The sequence below is a fragment of the Mobula hypostoma genome, chromosome 9 (assembly GCF_963921235.1).
Source record: "Mobula hypostoma chromosome 9, sMobHyp1.1, whole genome shotgun sequence".
In the NCBI taxonomy this organism is placed as follows: domain Eukaryota; kingdom Metazoa; phylum Chordata; class Chondrichthyes; order Myliobatiformes; family Myliobatidae; genus Mobula; species Mobula hypostoma.
In genome coordinates, this window is record NC_086105.1 from 15,757,851 (window position 1) to 15,775,691 (window position 17,841).

The following is a 17,841-nucleotide window of genomic DNA, read 5'->3' on the forward strand; positions in this document are numbered from 1 at the left end:
CTGCAGAAAAGGAGAAAGTTATGAAAGGATTGTCTACTGAGTCACTGTAGGTGTAAGTCAGAAACAGGAAGGGGGCAATAACTCGACTGTTTTTTATAGACCCCCCCCCCCAATAATAACAGACATCGAGGAGCTGATAGAGGCAGACTCTGGAACAGTACAATAATAATAGGATTGTTGTGTTGGGTGATTTTAACTTTCCTAATATTGACTGGCATCTCCTTAAAGCAAGGGGTTCAGATGGGGTAGAGTTTGTTAGGTGTGTTCAGGAAGGTTTCCTGACAATACGTAGATACGCCAACTAGAGGAGAGACTGTATTTGATCTGGTATTGGGAAATGAACCTGGTCAGCTGTCAGATCTCTCGGTGGGAAAGCATTTTGGAGGTACTGATCACAATTCTATCATCTTTACCATAGTGCTGGAGAGGGATAGGAACAGAAAATTTGGGAAAACATTTAATTGGGGTAGGAGGAAATATGATGCTATTAGACAAGAATTTGGGAACATAAATTGGGAGCAGATGTTCTCAGGGAAAAGCACAGCAAAAATGTGGTAAATGTTCAGGGAACATTTGCATGGCATTCTGCATAGGTATGTTTCATTGAGGCAGGGACAGCAGGTAGGGAAAAAGAACCATGGTGTACAAAGGATGTAGAAAATCTGGTGAAGAAGAAAAGAAAAGCTTATGAAAGGTTCAAGAAGCTAGGTATTGTTGGAGCTCTAGAAAATTACAAGGGTGCCAGGAAGGAGCTCCAGAATGAAATTAGGAGAGACAGAGGGGGCCATGAGAAGGCCTTGGTGAGCAGGGTTAAGGAAAACACCAAGGCATTCAACAAGTATGAGGATGAGAAGTGACCCGATAGAGGTGTATAAGATGATGAGAGGCTTTGATCGTGTGGATAGCCAGAGGCTTTTTTCCAGGGCTGGAATGGCTAACACGAGGGGGCATAGTATTAAGGTGCTTGGAAGCAGGTACAAGGGGGATGTCAGAGGTAAGTTTGTTATATAGAGAGTGATGGGTGTGTGAAATGCACTGCCAGTGAAGGTGGTAGAGGTGGATACAATAGGATCTTTTAAGAGACTCTTAGGTACATGGAGCTTAGAAAAATAGAGAGCTATGCGGTAGGAAAATTCTAGGCAATTTCTAGAGTAGGTTAATTGGTCAGCACAACATTGTGGGCCGAAGGGCCTGTAATGTGCTGAAGATTTCTATAATTCTATTACAGGACTTTGCAGGCCCTTCAGTCCACTATGTTGTGCAGACCTATTTACCCTTTGAGGACCTCTTAGTCGGGGTTGACCGTGGATGGATCGCCAAAGCTGTTTACGTGTTTCACAAGACAAGGCAATATGACATGGAGAGACAAGCTGTCGCCCATACAACAAGCTCTCCCTCCACACAACTGATGAATCAAAACAAATGCAGAGACTGATGCAGTTTTAACCTTTTAGTCTACTGTAAGATAAATCTAACTCTTCCCTCCTATAGAGCCGTCCAAATTTCTGTCGTCCATGTCTCTTAAATGTCCCTAATGTACCTGCCTCTCTGTACCACCACCCCTGGCAGTGCATTCCATGCACCCACCGTTGTCTGTGTGTGTAAAAAAAAAACACGTACTTTTGCCATTCCCCTGATACTTTTCTCCAAATCAACTGAAAGTATGTGCCCTTGTATTAGCCATTTCCACCCTGAGAAAGTGTCTTTGGCTGTCTACTTGAAAACTGGGTAGAGAAAACATTTTAGCAATGAAGCTTTATTTGGGCTGAGGTTAAATACAAATACAAATTAAATAATGTACAATGTGATGAATTATTGAATAAACTCGTCTCAGGCTTCCAGCCGGGTACAGGTATCGATCTTAACCGACGGTTCAATGCCAACTCTGCCATCTTCTTTAGGGATGATTATCACGCAGTAATCAGAATTTTAAAAGTTTTCATTTCCTGTGAGAGAATGGGTATCTACAGCATGAAAACAAGTAGTTGAATGAGGCCAAATAGGGGAGGAAAGCTATTCAACTGTTTATCAATTTTCTTCCAGTTAAATTGAAAGACCTTCGCTCTGGTGACACTTACAAAGTGGTAGGACGGTTCCAGTTTACTTCTCCTTGGTGGAAAGTGACAGCAAAAATCTTCTGTCATCAGAAAAAATGGTATCTTCAGGGGTATCCTTCTTATGCTCTGAGGATCCTGACTGAAAAGGAACGTGATATTGTCAGCCTTTTCTTAACAAAATGTGGCATCCACTCAGATCACGTAAATATATTTTTTGAATACTTGACTTGCCATGGTCTTCAATTTCCAGAAGTATTGAACACTTTACAACAGATTGCAGACAAGGAAAAGAAAAAGGATGAAAATAAAAGTCGTTTTCAAAGTTGCATAAATCGCTGCATATTTAAGTCAGGTAAGTCTGGGTACTTATAAGCCACTTTTAGGAAAGTTTTGGAGTTGTTTGGTGTCATTGAACTGTATGAGATTGGAAAAACTGTTAAAAAAAAATGTTGGGTGGATTTTGGTTAATTGGGTCATCAGTTAATCAGGCAACCACTTATTTAGGACAACTCTTAAGGAGCAAAAGCTGATTAGAAAATAGCCAGAACATCCTTTGTTTGGGACACTATATTGCTTAATTGGGACAGGAGACTGTTACCAAGAAGTTTCTAACTAGCAGCAGTTGCATGCACTTGTGTAGCGGTTAGATATTACACCATATATAGAGTGAATGATTTTTAAATAGCACCAGTTGCATGTGTTTGTGTTCAAAAAGCAGTGATTTTTGTCATTGATAGTGGGTGAGAAATAAGCAGTAAGATAATTCAGAACTGTTTCCTCACTGTGGTTTCAAGTATTCAGGCTTGGGGAAGTGAGAAATGGCCAGGAGTGAAAATGAAACTATTTCACTATTTCAGCAAGTTGGGAACTAGGAAGAATTTGAAGGTATCGACAATCATCTTGTATGTTATATTGAAAGTGAAGATTTGGAGACGCAACAGTTTCTTGCTAGCATCAGTCACGTGCACTTGTGTGTCTGTTAGACACTACACTGCGCTTAGAGCAAACAGTTTTTAAATGGTGTTAGTAGTATATGCTTGTGTGGTGTTATCATTTGGGCTGACTGACATCGAATTAAAAAGCAGTGAATTTTGATACTACTCCTGCGAGAAGGCAATGAAGTCAATCCATTATCTGCACAGTGTCTGCACTGATTTTGTTTATTTACAGTCAATCAAAAGAACAAGACAACATATATTGTTGATAACTGTTAGGAACTAATACAGAGCTTTATAGTACTGTGGAAACATTGGTTCTAATTAGTTCTGTATTTCATTGAAATACATAATTTGTTATTTTGTTAAATTGTGGTTTGTCTTTTTTAAATCGTTTCCTTGAAACTTAGGCTAATTGGGGCAGCCACTGAATTTGGCCAAAATATATTTGCCCTGTTGTTTTCCAGTTAACCAAAATCCACTGCATTTGTATATAGTTGCTGCTTTTGTTGTGCCATTGAAAGAACTTGTGAAGGTTATAAAGGCCAAATGACTATTTAGAAGATGCAACAAATTTCAGATTAACTGAACAACCTGAAATTTGTCACCAATTAATATAATCTTTAAAAATATAAATCTTGGTCCAATAAATCACTGACAGCAATTAAAGTTTTATTTTGATAACCTGGTTACTCCTATAAAAGCAGTTATCAGTTGCCAAAAGGGTATTGCTTGTGTATGCTTTTAGCTTACAAGTTTGGTCCTCAAGGTGAAGTCTTTCTAATTGAAGTATTGCATATTCCCTGCTGTTGTCTGTAAAGAGTTTGTATGTTCTCCCTGTGACCGCATGAGTTTCCTCCCACAGTCCAAAGATGTACCAACTGGTAGACTTATTGGTCATTGTAAATTGTCCTGTGATTAGGCTAGGGTTAAATTGGGGTTTGCTGGGCAGTGTGGCTCGAAGGGCCAGAACAGCCTGTTCCGCGTTGTATTTAAATAAAATAAAAAAATTTTTAAAATGTGTGCAGTGTTCAGAAATATATTGCATATAAAAGTTTAAAGAATTTGTGGAACAAACATGATGCACTAAATAACTTGCTCCTTTCACTAAGCAACTTGAGGCCATGAAACATAGAAAATCATAGAGCAGCAGCAGGGCCTAGAGTCAGTGTATTTGGGAATGGGTGCGGGCACTTCACCTGGGTGCTTTACACAATGTCCATCCAGCTAGCCCAATTCCATATGTTCAGCTTTGCCTTTTGAGCACTTCTCCTCCGTGTACATATCCAACTGCTTTTTAAATGATACTATTGTTCCTGCAGCAATTCATTCCATATAGTCACCACCTTCTGTGTAAAGAAGTTGCCCCAAGAGGTCCTCTTTAAATCTTTCCCTCTCACCCTAAGTCAATGCCTACTAGTTTTTGTCTCCCTACTCTGTCAAAAAGAATGCTACCATCCACCTTATCTATGCCCCTTGTAATTTTAAATATTTCTACAAGGTTTCTCATGTTCCAAGGAATAAAGATCTAGTCTGGCCAAACTCTCCCTATATCTTGTGTCCTCTAGTCCTGGAAGCATCCTTGTAAATCTTTTTTGCACTCTTTCCATTTTAACTTTCATTTAACAGGGGGGACAAAATTTGTAACATAATGTCCAAACAACTAAACTCAATGTCCTGACTGATAGGCTAGTGCGCTTTCTTCCACCACGTTCTCTACCTGTGACGTCGCTGTCAACCAACAATGAACTTGTACTCCCAAGTGCTTGTGTCACTACCCTCCCTGGTGTCGTACCATTCCTAGTTTTAATCCTGTGCCAGATTGACCGTACAAAATGCATTACCTCATGATTAAAGATTAGCCTTATTTATCACATGTACATCAAAACATACAGTTCCTCCCTCACTACCATTCAGGGCCCCAGACAGTCCTTCCAGGTGAGGCGACACTTCACCTGTGAGTCGGCTGGGGTGATATACTGCGTCTGGTGCTCCCGATGTGGCCTTCTATATATTGGCGAGACCTGACGCAGACTGGGAGATCGTTTTGCTGAACACCTACGCTCTGTCCACCAGAGAAAGCAGGATCTCCCAGTGGCCACACATTTTAATTCCATGTCCCATTCCTATTCTGATATGTCTAAACACGGCCTCCTCTACTGTAAAGATGAAGCCACACTCGGGTTGGAGGAACAACACCTTTTATTCCGTCTGGGTAGCCTCCAACCTGATGGCATGAATATTGACTTCTCAAACTTCCGCTAATGCCCTACCTCCCCCTCGTACCCCATCCGTTATTTATTCATATACACACATTCTTTTTCTCCCTCTCCTTTTTCTCCCTCTGTCCCCCTCACTATACCCCTTGCCCATCCTCTGGGTTTTTCCTCCCTTCTCCCTTTTCATTCTCCCTGGGCCTCCTGTCCCATGATCCTCTCATATCCCTTTTGCCAATCACCTGTCCAGCTCTTGGCTCCATCCCTCCCCCTCCCACTTTCAAATCTCTTTCTAGCTCTTCTTTCAGTTAGTCCTGATGAAGGGCCTTGGCCCGAAACGTCGACTGTACCTCTTCCTAGAGATGCTGCCTGGCCTGTTGCGTTCACCAGCAACTTTTATGTGTGTCTCAGTGAAATGCATCGTTTTGTGTCAACAACAAAAACATCTGAGGGCATGTTAGGGGCAGCCTGCAAGTGTCGCGATGCTTCTGGTACCAACATAGCATGCCCACAGCTTACTAACCCTAACGCATACGTCTTTGAAATGTAGGAGGAAACCAGAGGACCTGGAGGAAACTCACATGTCCGGGGGAGAACTTGTAGTCAGAGGCAAGAATTAAACCCTTATTGATTTGTCTGATTGATTTTACACCTGGTGCCCTTAAATCTTATAACTATAGATTTAAGTTTAAGTCACTTAAATCAATATTGAAATCCATTTGCCGCTCCTCGGTCCACTAGCCTAACTGATTACGATCCCCTTGTAATCAGTGTTGGCTTACTACTTCATCATCATCAACATGGCATAATTTAAGGTCTTTGGGCCTTTTGAGCCTATTATTATTCAGTACAAATCTAACCCAACTCCTTGTCACCCTGTGCCATAATCTTTGATTCCCTTTCATATTCAAAAATTCTGCCTTGAATTTACTGAATAATTGTCTCCTGAGACATTTCCAGGTGTCCACAATGAAGCAAGAGGTTTTTCCTCATTACTCTTTTATAATCTTATAGCTTATTCGGTGACTGAATTCTGTTTCTACTTTCTTTAGGTAGAATCTACATCCACCCAATATCTACCCATTTAAAACATTAAATATTTCTGTTAGATTGTCTCATTCTTTTAAACACTGTGGCAGGTAGGAATGATCATTCTCTCCATCTCAGATAATTGACCATTTAAAGACAAAGATAACATTATATGGAATTTTGAAGATTTCATATGATTCGGATTATTGATTTTGTTGAAGATAATTTGTAGTTGCGTATTTATAAGTAATTTTAAAACAGGCAATGCAAGTGATTGAAGTATAGTAAAGTTTTATAATGTCAGGCACTGAACCTAATGAGATTGTTAGTATTAATCTGTCTCTGTATATTTATGTGTGTGTAAAATAAAGCTTGAGCTTCAAGGTAATAACTGATAATTTAGTTGAAGGTCAGAATGTGCTGAAAGGTTTGAAGTTCCAAAGCCTGATGAAGTATCTGCCACAGCTTCTGCCACGGTCCTTTTTGCATATTTTGGACATGAGCAATAATGCCCTTGAGAATCTGGAGCAGATGATTCGTACAGAAGTGTGGAAGTTGGGATTCCGTTCTGTAAGTTTTTCCCAGACATCACAATACACTATTTATTCTTAATTTTTATACTCTCGATTTTCATCAGGAGTGAGTTAATTGCTCTTCTGAGATTAACTTCTTATTATTTGGCTTGAAGATAATTGAGCTGCAAAATCACATTTGAAAATTATTTTCTGCTAATTGCTTGATCTTTTAATCACTTGGAGATGAAAAATAAAGATTTGAGTGGGCAGGGGTCTCGGCGGTGATGAGATAACTGTCTCACTAATTATTTGCAAGTGGATTTGCAGAATATGGTGATAAAAATTTGAAAATCAGCAAAATATATTAACCTTGCTGTGAGAGAACCAAAGTTGGGGGTGGGGGGGAGGTGGATAAAAATGTGACAAGAATTGTGGAAAGATAAACAAGAATGAGAGAATGTCTTAAATAAAAACTACCAAGGATGATCAATTGGTTTTGCCAAAACTGAAAATTGGTGCACCTTATTTACTTTCTAATGAATGGTTGTTGCAACTCAGATACATTTGCTTTCATTATTAATGATTGGCTCAAGAAATACTTTATGAAAAATATTACTTCTTCCTAGATTCTCTCTAAGGAGTTTAACCTTATTGGTTGTGAGGCGAGGTTGTCAGCCTTTGAAGAAGCTGATCTTCTTCAGACAATTCCAGAGATACAGAAACATGCTCTCATAATTTATGATAAACTCAAAGAAACCTGTTGGAGTAATGGACACACTTATGTAAGAATTGATGAGTTGACTGGATTACGCCCAACTGAGATTAGCATTGAAAGTGAATGGGATTCGTTAAATTTTTTGAAGGAATCAAAGATTATTGTAATTGAAAAGAAGCGAGTATACCTTGAGCATTTGTACAACTATGAGAAAGAAATTGCTATGTGTATAAAGGATCTTGTGGATAAACCACCATGGCATATCTCTCTCAATGTGGAAGAAGTTCTAAGAAGTGCATTCACCCCACCCCAGATGGAATGCTTCTCTAAGGGGAAAGAGTTTGAGAGTACAGAGGACAGTGAAAGAGTTAATTTGGATCCGGATCAGATTCGAGCTGCTAACATGATGTGTGAAAATCCTGTTACAGTTGTAAGTGGTAAAGGTGGATCTGGGAAAACCACACTTGTCAGTCTTATTTTCAAGGCAGCAGTTAAAAATATGCACATTGCAGAGAAAGAAGAACTTTTGCAAGCATGTGAAGATCTTGAGCAGGATCAATCTGCTCCTGAATACTGGGATATTCCAACAAGTAAAATTCCAAACGCTGACCAGGTTGAAAAACAGAATGTCAGCAAAGCAACTGTGCTGTTCACTGCCCCAACTGGAAGGGCAGCATCTCTTTTGAATAAAAAAACCGGATTTCCTGCTTATACTTTACACCAGGTAATTGCTGCTGAGAATTTTGTTGTCCCTACTTCAACATTTGTTTATGCTTAGTATGATGCAAATAGTTGACCTTTAAAAGGAGCACACCACCAATCACCAAGTTTGAGGTTAAACTTAGTGTGGATATTATAAAATGTTTATTATTGTAGGCTTTCTGCAAAATTTGATGTAATATTGATGTTTACATTTTTAAAAAAATATTCATTTGTTTATTTTGTGCTGTACCATATGACATGGGCCATTATGGTGTTTCCACGACCATGATTGTTCCTGGCAAATTTTTCTACAGAAGTGGTTTACTATTGCCGCCTTATACTAGTGTCTTACCTTAAAATACCTTAAAATATTTTGTTGTATATTGTTGATTGGACAGTGATATTATTTGACACTAACTTTAGTTTCTCTTCCTGATTTTGTAGGATCAATCAATTATGGTTGTGTTGCGACTAAAAAGCTAGGAAATTGTGTGTTAGGAAACCTATAATGGCTGCTTGAAGTGACTGATGGGTATCAAGAAATTTGCCTGGAAAAGTCTTGCATATAATTACAGTCAAGACGGCATTATCTATATTAACGTTTAATCTATGTCACCTTTGACAAATGCAATTTAAGTAATAAAAATGGCTGACAAAGTCAAGTGACTGAAAAGTAGTCAAATGGTGGAACAGGACGCCTTTTAGATGGTTGGAAAGATGAAAATGCAGAAGATGACTTGACACAACAACAGGTTTTCCTCAACAGGAGATCCAGATTGTAACCACCTGGAAGAAGGGAGAGTCAAATGATGATGATGCATATTTGGTGTATTTGTCTTTGCAGCAGATGATGTTGCTTCCCAGTACAGTGGATTCCAGTTAATTGAGACACACATCAGTACAAGTTCATTTTGAAGCAGCTGCCCCAATTCGCTGAAGTTTCATGGAAATAGTTAAAAAGATACAAAAATGATAAACTACTGTTCAACTAACAAATTATGTATTTAAATAAAATACGGAATAAATTAGAACACTAACAATACTACTACAGTACTATCAAATTGTGTATTAGTTTCAATAATTATTGACAGAGGAATTCATTCAAAGAACGCTGATGTGTTCTTTTGATTAACATAAATGAACAAAATCAGCGCAGGCACCTAGTGCAGATAGTGGACAACCTTCAAAGAGTGCTTTTAATGATCTCATCCTGCAAATCTTCATTTTCATTGTAACATTCAAGATGATTGCCAATACCTTCAAATTTTTTGTGGTTTATAACTTGTTGAAGTAGTGAAGTTGTTTCATTTTCACTCCTGGCTGTTTCTGGCATCTCCAAGGCTAAATGCTTGGAACTGAAGTGAGCAAAACATTTTTGAATTGTCTTGCTGCTTTTTGCTTGACAACTATCAGAGATAAAAATCACTGCTTTCTGAACACAATCATGCAAGTGGCAGTATTTTAAAAACTGTTTAGACATTACACTGTGCTTAAAATAATGGCCACACAAAGTGCACACAACTGACGCTAGGTAGAGCATGTTCGGCAACCGTCTCCTGCTCCAATTAAGTGGCATAGTGTACCAAATAAATGAAGAGAATCACAGCTATTTTCTCAATTGCTTTCATTCTTTAAGAGTTGTCCCAAATAAGTGGCTGCCCTGATAAACCAATGGCTCAATTAACGGGAATCCACTGTATACTGCCAGATCCGTAAGTGTTTGAAACACATGATAAATAGTGGTGTATGGATACAGTCAGCGTTATCTGCCTAGCATTCCTTCCAAAGGTTTGTTAATAGCAATTTACATTATTGTAATATCGTGAATGTCGCTGAAAGGCATAATGCCACTTAGACAGGTTGATGGAAACCTGGAAGAAGCAAGCCAAAAGTGTGAAAATCGTTTTGTTATCTTAAAATGTTGTTAAAATATTATTATAGATTTATTTTTATGTTTATTATTTTGTACATAGAAACTTCAACCCGAGGACCAGATACAACATATTTTGTGTGGCAGACAAAGGAGTGCCTGTCATGGAGAAAATGTCAGGAAATTGGTTGAAAATGTAAATGTGACATTCAGGTTCAGTTTTAATTTAATTGACAAGCCATCAGAGGAAAATCTGCAGGACATGTCTGCCCAGAAATCTGTACAAATTAATCTTTCTCTATTTTCATTTCATGGTATAGTTTGTTTATCATAAGCACCTTCAGTAATTAGACTTGGAATATAAATTTTAAAATAGTAAAGGCATCCGTTAGTCTTGCGAGACCATGGATCTGCGCCTGGAAAGTCTTCACTCTCCAGGGCGCAGGCCTGGTCAAGGTTGTATGGAAAACCGGCAGTTGCCCATGCTGCAAGTCTCCCCTCTCCACGACACCGATGTTGTCCGAGGGAAGGGCATTAGGACCCATACAGCTTGGCACTGCTGTCATCGCAGAGCACTGTGTGATTAAGTGCCTTGCTCAAGGACACTACACGCTACCTTGGCTGGGGCTCGAACTCACGACCTTCAGGTCGCTAGTCGAACGCCTTAACCATTTGGCCACGTACATCATACTTTAAATCAATTAATATTTTGATCTAATTTTGCCATTTCTGATTTTTCCAGGTCTCCAATCTTGCCTCCATAGCAAACTATGAGAAAGCTTGGTCATGTCTTAATCCTTTTTTGTTTTCCTTTTGCCCTGCCATAAGTTCAAATTCAGTTTCTTGTCATTCACCTGTACGCATGTATACTGCCAAATAAAACAATATTCCTCCTGACCAAGGTGCACAACGCAATATATTTAACTCACATATCAACATATAAAGTAATATTACCACAAGTAAGTTAACAAATAATAAGGTGCATTTATGAGACAAGTTAAAAAGTAAACAGTGTAATGTTATTGGCACTTCATACATGATGATACCTGGGTGATGGCAGGGAGTTCTGTAGTTTTATGGCCTGGGGAAGGAGCTGTTTCCCATCCTAACAGTTTTTGCCCTTCTGCCTCTTGGTAGGGGGTCAGAGAGATTGTTGGACAGATAGGATGGATCATTATCAATGCTAAGGGCTCTGTGTAAGCAACACTCTGGATAAATATCTCTGTTGGGTGGAAGAGAGACCCTGATGATCCTCTCAGCAGTGCTCACAATCCTTCATAGGGACTTGTGATCAGATACCTTGTAATTGTGATGCAGCTGATCTGGACATTCTTCATAATGTTGTACTAATGATCTACTTTATCTCTGTAAAGATGCTGCTGGTAGTTCCTGCACTTTTACTTAACTTCATAATTGGATTGATTTTGTATTGGCAAGCAATTAACATTGGTTCTGAATCTTAACCTACCTTTTAACTTCTTTTGTAAAAATATTCCTCATTCCTCTGTTTAAGAAGGTGGGAAAGTGTTGAGACAAACAGAACGGTGAAGGAACCTTAGTTGGAATTGTTATCTATTTCTTATACCTCCCTCTTTAAGTTTCTCGTGATCATTTGAACTCTTTTATTCCATCAGTAATTGAGTGCTGTTTTGAGATCTGATATGGGCTATTCTGCATTTCTCTTGTAAAACTGAGAATGAACTGGTAATCAATTATGTTGTCATGCCCTAATCTTTGTCTTTTTTTGTAACTTGGTTATTTTATTAATATTTGGCCAGAGCTGTATTGAACAGGTAATAGAATATGTCATTAAATGAAGTGTGCTTAATAGTTGATCTGATAAATCTAAAGATATTTTAGATAGTTTGAACTTGATGGAATCTTCAATTTTATGAGCACTTAAATAGTTAGCTTAAGCTTGATGCAGTCTACTCCTTGTACATTGATTAGTTATTTATTGGCTGACGAGGAATTACTCAGACTCAGACAATGTTGTATGGTGGCTTAGTCCTGAATGTTACCTATTCATTTAAAGTAAATCCTAGATAGTCAAAGACCCAGTAACGTTATAAGAGAAGTTCTTTTCTAATTAAAAGGGGAATTTGAGAAAATTCCCCCAATTACCATCCCTCATGGGCTGGTTTAACTGTCAAGAAGTTATTTAGATTTATAACAGGGCTGTGTGGTGAATATTGCTATAAATATCACTGTTATAAAACCTGCTCGTTTTCTTAATATTTAATTAGTTAAAATTTAACACATTTTGCTGAAGTTACAGAATTCATCAGAAGTAAATATCCACAGCAAGCTTTATTTCCTTCATTTGTAGTGTAAAGCTTGTGTGCTGCTGGGACCTCTATATGCAGATGATATGTGTATATATATATATATTTAGAAATATGATGGAAAGGAGGGGAAAATTCCAAACACCCACCTGGATGTTTCATCATGGTTTTAAGGATACAAAAATTGGTCAATTAGTTTATCATTGTCACATGTACTGAGGAATAGTGAAAAACTTGTCTTGAATACTGTTCCTACCAATCAATTCATTGCAACAGTGCATTGAGGTAGTACAAGGTAAAAAGATAAATACTGAGTGTTGAGTGAAGTGTTGAGGTACAGAGATATTGCACCGCAGTCAGACAATAGGTGCAAGATCCTAATGAGGGAGATTGAGAGGTCACGTCCATCTTGCTGCACTAGGGAAGCATTCAATAGTTTATAACAGTGGGATAGTAGCTGCCCTTGAGGACGGTGATATGCACTTTCAGGCTTTTGTATCTTCCACTCTACGTGCCACAGTTCCCAAGGAGACATTGCACTGTGCATACTGAGGCACCTGGCAGGGTCCAATAAAAAGAGATTCAGTTTAAATGGAGCGGCCATTGTTTAAATGGATCAGTGTTCGAGTGGGGAGTTTAGGCTTTGGCTCAGAGAGGTTTCAGTGAGGAGAAGTGGAATCTATAGGTAGATTTTATCATTTAATTCTTTATTCCTTATTGCACAGTTAAAGCTGTGGGGATGCCAGGCAGGATAGTGGATTGCTCCTCTTGCAGGATGTGGGAAGGCAAGGAGACCTCCATTGTCCCTGATGACTACACCTGCAGGATGTGTATCTAGCTGTGCAGCTTTCAGATTGTAGGAAGTAATGACCTACAAATCCTGCCAGAGGTGACATGTACTCTAACTTCACTCAGAATTGCTTTATCGCTGTTACGACAGTCTTCTGTCGGTCAAACCTGGACTTTTTGTATAGTTCTGAATCACTGGACTTGAATGCCATAGATCTAGCCCTCAGCAGACTATGAATTTATGTATTAATCCATTGCTTTTGGTTTGGGTATATCTGGTACGTTCTCAAAGCCACACTCTCATCCACACAGGTCTTGAAGTTGGTGACATCTGTGGCATATTCATTCAGATTCAAAGGTGAATCCCTGAATATTGTCCAGTCGATTGATTCAACGCAGTCCTGTAGGTGCTCCTCCACTTCCCTTGACCATATCTATTTGGTTTAAACTGCTGGTGCTGTGGTCTTTAGTCTCTGCCAGTACACTGGACTAGAAGCACAGGCAGGTGATCAGACTTCCTATGTACAAAATCAGGAATCGAAAGATTGGGCATGGTGGGATTAATGTTCTGAACTGTGTATATTTCAATGTAAGGAGTATTGTAAGAAAGGTGGATGAGCTTAGGGTATGGATCAGCACATTGAATTATGATATTATAGTCATTAGTGAAACTTGGTTGCAGGAAAGACAGGACTGGCAGCTCAATGCTGCAGGATTCTGTTGCTTTAGGTGTGATAGAGCTGGAGGGGTGGTATTACTAGTCAGAGAAAATGACTATGTCATCTGCTGAAGGCTAGATCTGTGGCATTCAGGTCTGGCAACCCAAGTTTGTACGAGAAAACCAGGTATGGCTTATGGAGGGCTATTTCAAGGGCAAAGAAACAATTTCGAACAGGGTTGGAGGTGACATCAGATGTACGACAGCTCTGGCAGGGTTTGCTAAACATTACTTCCTACAAAGTGAAACCCAAAAACAGCATGAATGGCAGTGATGCTCCACTATCAGGTGAACTCAACGCCTTCTACACCCACTTTGAAAGGGAGAATATAACTGCAGCTGTGAAGATCCCTGCTGCACCCAGTGACCCTGTGATCTCTGTCTTAGAGGCCGATGTTAGGCTTCTTTAGAGAGGGTGAACCCTCGCAAGGCAGAAGGTCCTGGTAAGGCTCAGAAAACTTGTACCAGCCAACTGGCGGGAGTATTCAAGGAAATTTTCAACCTCTCACTGCTACAGGTGGAAGTTCCACTTGCTTCAAAAAGACAACAATTATACCAGTGCCTAAGAAGAATAATGTGAGCTGCCTAAATGACTATTGCCTGGTAGCACTCACATTGACAGTGATGAAATGCTTTGAGAGGTTGGTCATGACTAGACTGAAACTCCTGCCTCAGCAAGGACCTGGACCCACTGAAATTTGCCTATCACCACAATAGATCAACGGCAGACACAATCTCAATAGTTCTTCACGTGGCCTGAGACCACCTGGACAACACAAACACCAATGTCAGGATGCTGTTCATCAACTATAGCTCAGCATTTAACACCATCATTCCCACAATCCTGTTTGATAAGTTACAGAACCTGGGCTTCTGTACCTCCCTCTGCAATTGGATCCTCAGCTGGCTAACTGGAAGACCTCAATCTGTGCATATTGGAGATAATATCTTCTCCACGCTGACGATCAACACTGGTGCACCTCAGGGGTGTGTGCTTAGCCCACAGCTCTACTCTTTCTATACCCATGACTGTGTGGCTAGGCATAGCTCAGATACCATCTATAAATTTGCTGATGATACAACCATTGTTGGTAGAATCTCAGATGGAGATGGAAGGGCGTACAGGAATGAGATATACCAACTAGTGGAGTGGTACTGCAGCGACAACCTGTCATTCAACGTCAGCAAGACGAAAGAGCTGATTGTGGACTTCAGGAAGGGTAAGACAAAGGAACACATACCAATCCTCATAGAGAGATCAGAAATGGAGAGAGTGAGCAGTTTCAAGTTCCTGGGTGTCAAGATCTCTGAGGATTTAACCTGCTCCCAACATATCGATGCAGCTATAAAGAAGGCAAAACAGTGACTACTTCGTTAGAAGTTCACAGAGATTTGGTATGTCAACAAAAACACTCAAAAACTTCTATAGATGTACAATGGAGAGCATTCTGACAGGCTGTGTCACTGTCTGGTATTGGGGAGGGGTGCTACTGCACAGGACTGAAAGAAGCTGCAGATGGTCGTAAATGTAGTCTGTTCCATCTTGGGTACTAGTCTACAAAGTACCCGGGACAACTTCAGGGAGTAGAGTCTTAGAAAGGTACCCTCCAGCACCCAGGGCATGTCCTTTTCTCACTGTTACCATCAGGTAGGGGATACAGAAGCCTGAAGGCACACACTCAGCGATTCAGGAACAGCTTCTTCCCCTCTGCCATCCAATTCCTAAATGGACATTGAACCAATGAGCACTACCTCACTTTTTTAATATATGTTATTTCTGTTTTTGCACGATTTTTAATCTATGCAATATACATATACTTTATTTATATTTTCCTTCTATATTATGTATTGTATTGAACTGCTGATGTGAAGTTAACAAATTTCACGTCACATGCCGGTGATAATAAACCTGATTCTAATTCAGATTCTGATTTTGATCGTAATGCTCAGACAGGACAGACTGGAGAGTTTGTCTACTGAGGCTATATGGGTGGAACAGAGGAATAAGAAAGGGATGTCCACATTAGTAGGATTATGTTAAAGACCACCCAACAGTCCACAGGATTTAGAGAAGCAAATTTGTAGAGATATCAGACTGTTGCAAGAAACGTAGTAAGTTGTGATAGAATCACAAACACGAGGAAACCTGCAGATGCTGGAAATCAAGGCGACACGCACAAAATGCCGGAGGAGCTCAGCAAGCCAGACAGCATCTATGGAAAAGAGTAAACAGTCAATGTTTTGGGCTGAGACCCTTCATCAGGAAATAAAATTTTTGACAGTACAGAGTTTGTATGTTTCTGTCAGAATGAAAGGCAAGGATAGCAAGTTTAGGGAACCTTGGTTTTTGAGAGATATTGAGGCCCTGGTTTAAAAAAAGAAGGATATGCATAGCAGGTATAGGCAGGAACGGGCAAATGAGGTACTTGAGTGTAAGAAATGCAAGAGAACACTTAAGGAAATCAGGAGGGCTAAAAGAAGGCATAAAGTTGCTCTAGCAGACAGACTGAAGGAGAATCTCAAGAGCTTCTATAGATATATTAAGAGCAAAAGGACAGCAAGGGACAAAATTGGTCCTCTGATGATCAGAGAGGTCCTCTATGCACGGAGCCAAAAGAGATGGGTGAGATCTTAAACGGATATTTTGCATCTGTATTTACTCCAGAGATGGACACAGTCTGTATTTGTGAGGCAAAGCAGCCTCGAGTTCATGGACCCTATACAGATCACAGAGGAGGTGTTTGCTGTCTTGAGGCAAATTAGAATGGATACATCCACAGGGCTTCACAAGGTGTTTCCTTGGACCCTGTGGGAGGCAAGTGCAGAAATTGCCAGGGACCTAGCAGAGATGGTTAAAATGTCCTTAGATATGGGTGTGGTGCTGGAGAATTGGAAGATAGCTGTTGTTGTTCAAGAAAGGCTCTAACAATAAACCAGCAAATTATAGGGTGATGAGCCTGACATCAGTAGTACATAAATTATTGGAAGGCACTCCAAGGGACCAGATATATAAGTATATTTGAATAGATGGACACTGATAAGGGATAGTCAACGTGTTTTTTGCATGGTAGTTCATGTCATATCTTCTATAGTTTTTTGAGGAAGTTTCCAGGATAGTTGATGAAGGCAAGACAGTTGATGTTGTCAACACGGACCTTAGCAAGAGATTCGGCAAGGTCCTGCCTGGGAGGTTGGTCAATAAGGTTCAGTCACTTGGCATTCAAGATGAAGTATTAAATTGGATTAGACATTGGCTTCACAGAAGCCAGACAGTGGTAATAGAATTATGGATCTGTATCTGGGAATACAGATCCATAATTCCTTGAAAGTGGTGTCACAGGTAGATAGGGTTGTAAAGAAAGCATTTGGCACATTGGCCTTCCTAAATCAAAGTACTGAGTACAGGAGTCCGGATGTTTTGTTGAAGTTGTTTAAGATATTGGTGAGGCCTAATTTGGAGTATTGTGTGCAGTTCTAGTCATCTACCTACAGAAAAGATATCAATAAGATTGAAAGAGTGCGGAGAAAATTTACAAGGACGTTGCCAGGACTTGAGGACCTGAGTTATAGGGAAAGATTGCGTAGGTTAGGAATTTATTCCCTAGAGCGTACGTAAATGAAGGGAGATTTGACAAAGGTATTAATAATTATGAGGGATATAGATTGGGTACACACAAGCAGGCATGTTCCACTGGCATTGGGTGAGACTAGAACAAGAGGTCATGGGTTAAGGGTGAAAGCTGAAATGTTTAATTGGAATTTGAGCAGGAAGTTCTTCATTCAGAGGGTGTTGAGAGTGTGGAATGAGCTGCTAGTGGAAGTGGTGAATGTGTTTCAGTTTCAACATTTTAAGAGAAATTTGGAAGGTATGGAGGGTTATGGTCTGGGAGCAGATTGATAGGACTAGGCAGATTCATAGTTTGACACGGACTAGTTGGGGGAAAGGGCCCATTTCTATGCTGTAGTGCTCTGTGACTTTATGGCTCTCTGGGGTGTGCTGGGGGGAGAAG

At 39.9% G+C, this 17,841-nt stretch overlaps 1 protein-coding gene and 1 long non-coding RNA gene across 4 annotated transcripts in view; one reads left to right on the forward strand and one right to left on the reverse strand.

The window, feature by feature from the left end:
- helb (helicase (DNA) B) overlaps positions 1-17,841 on the forward strand; it is a 57,271-nt gene that overhangs the window by 3,472 nt on the left and 35,958 nt on the right. For all 3 annotated transcript variants that reach the window (XM_063057785.1, XM_063057786.1, XM_063057784.1), the window contains 3 exons: positions 2,044-2,409; positions 6,641-6,807; positions 7,379-8,191. In XM_063057785.1, the coding sequence (XP_062913855.1) occupies positions 2,044-2,409; positions 6,641-6,807; positions 7,379-8,191 (1,346 nt within the window). The remainder of the gene's footprint in view (positions 1-2,043; positions 2,410-6,640; positions 6,808-7,378; positions 8,192-17,841) is intronic.
- The window catches only part of LOC134351526 (uncharacterized), a 29,870-nt gene continuing 13,800 nt past the window's right edge, over positions 1,772-17,841 (reverse strand). The window contains exons 2-3 of the long non-coding RNA XR_010019166.1: positions 2,079-2,196; positions 1,772-1,964 (exon numbers count right to left, since the gene is read on the reverse strand). This is a non-coding gene — a long non-coding RNA (uncharacterized LOC134351526). The remainder of the gene's footprint in view (positions 1,965-2,078; positions 2,197-17,841) is intronic.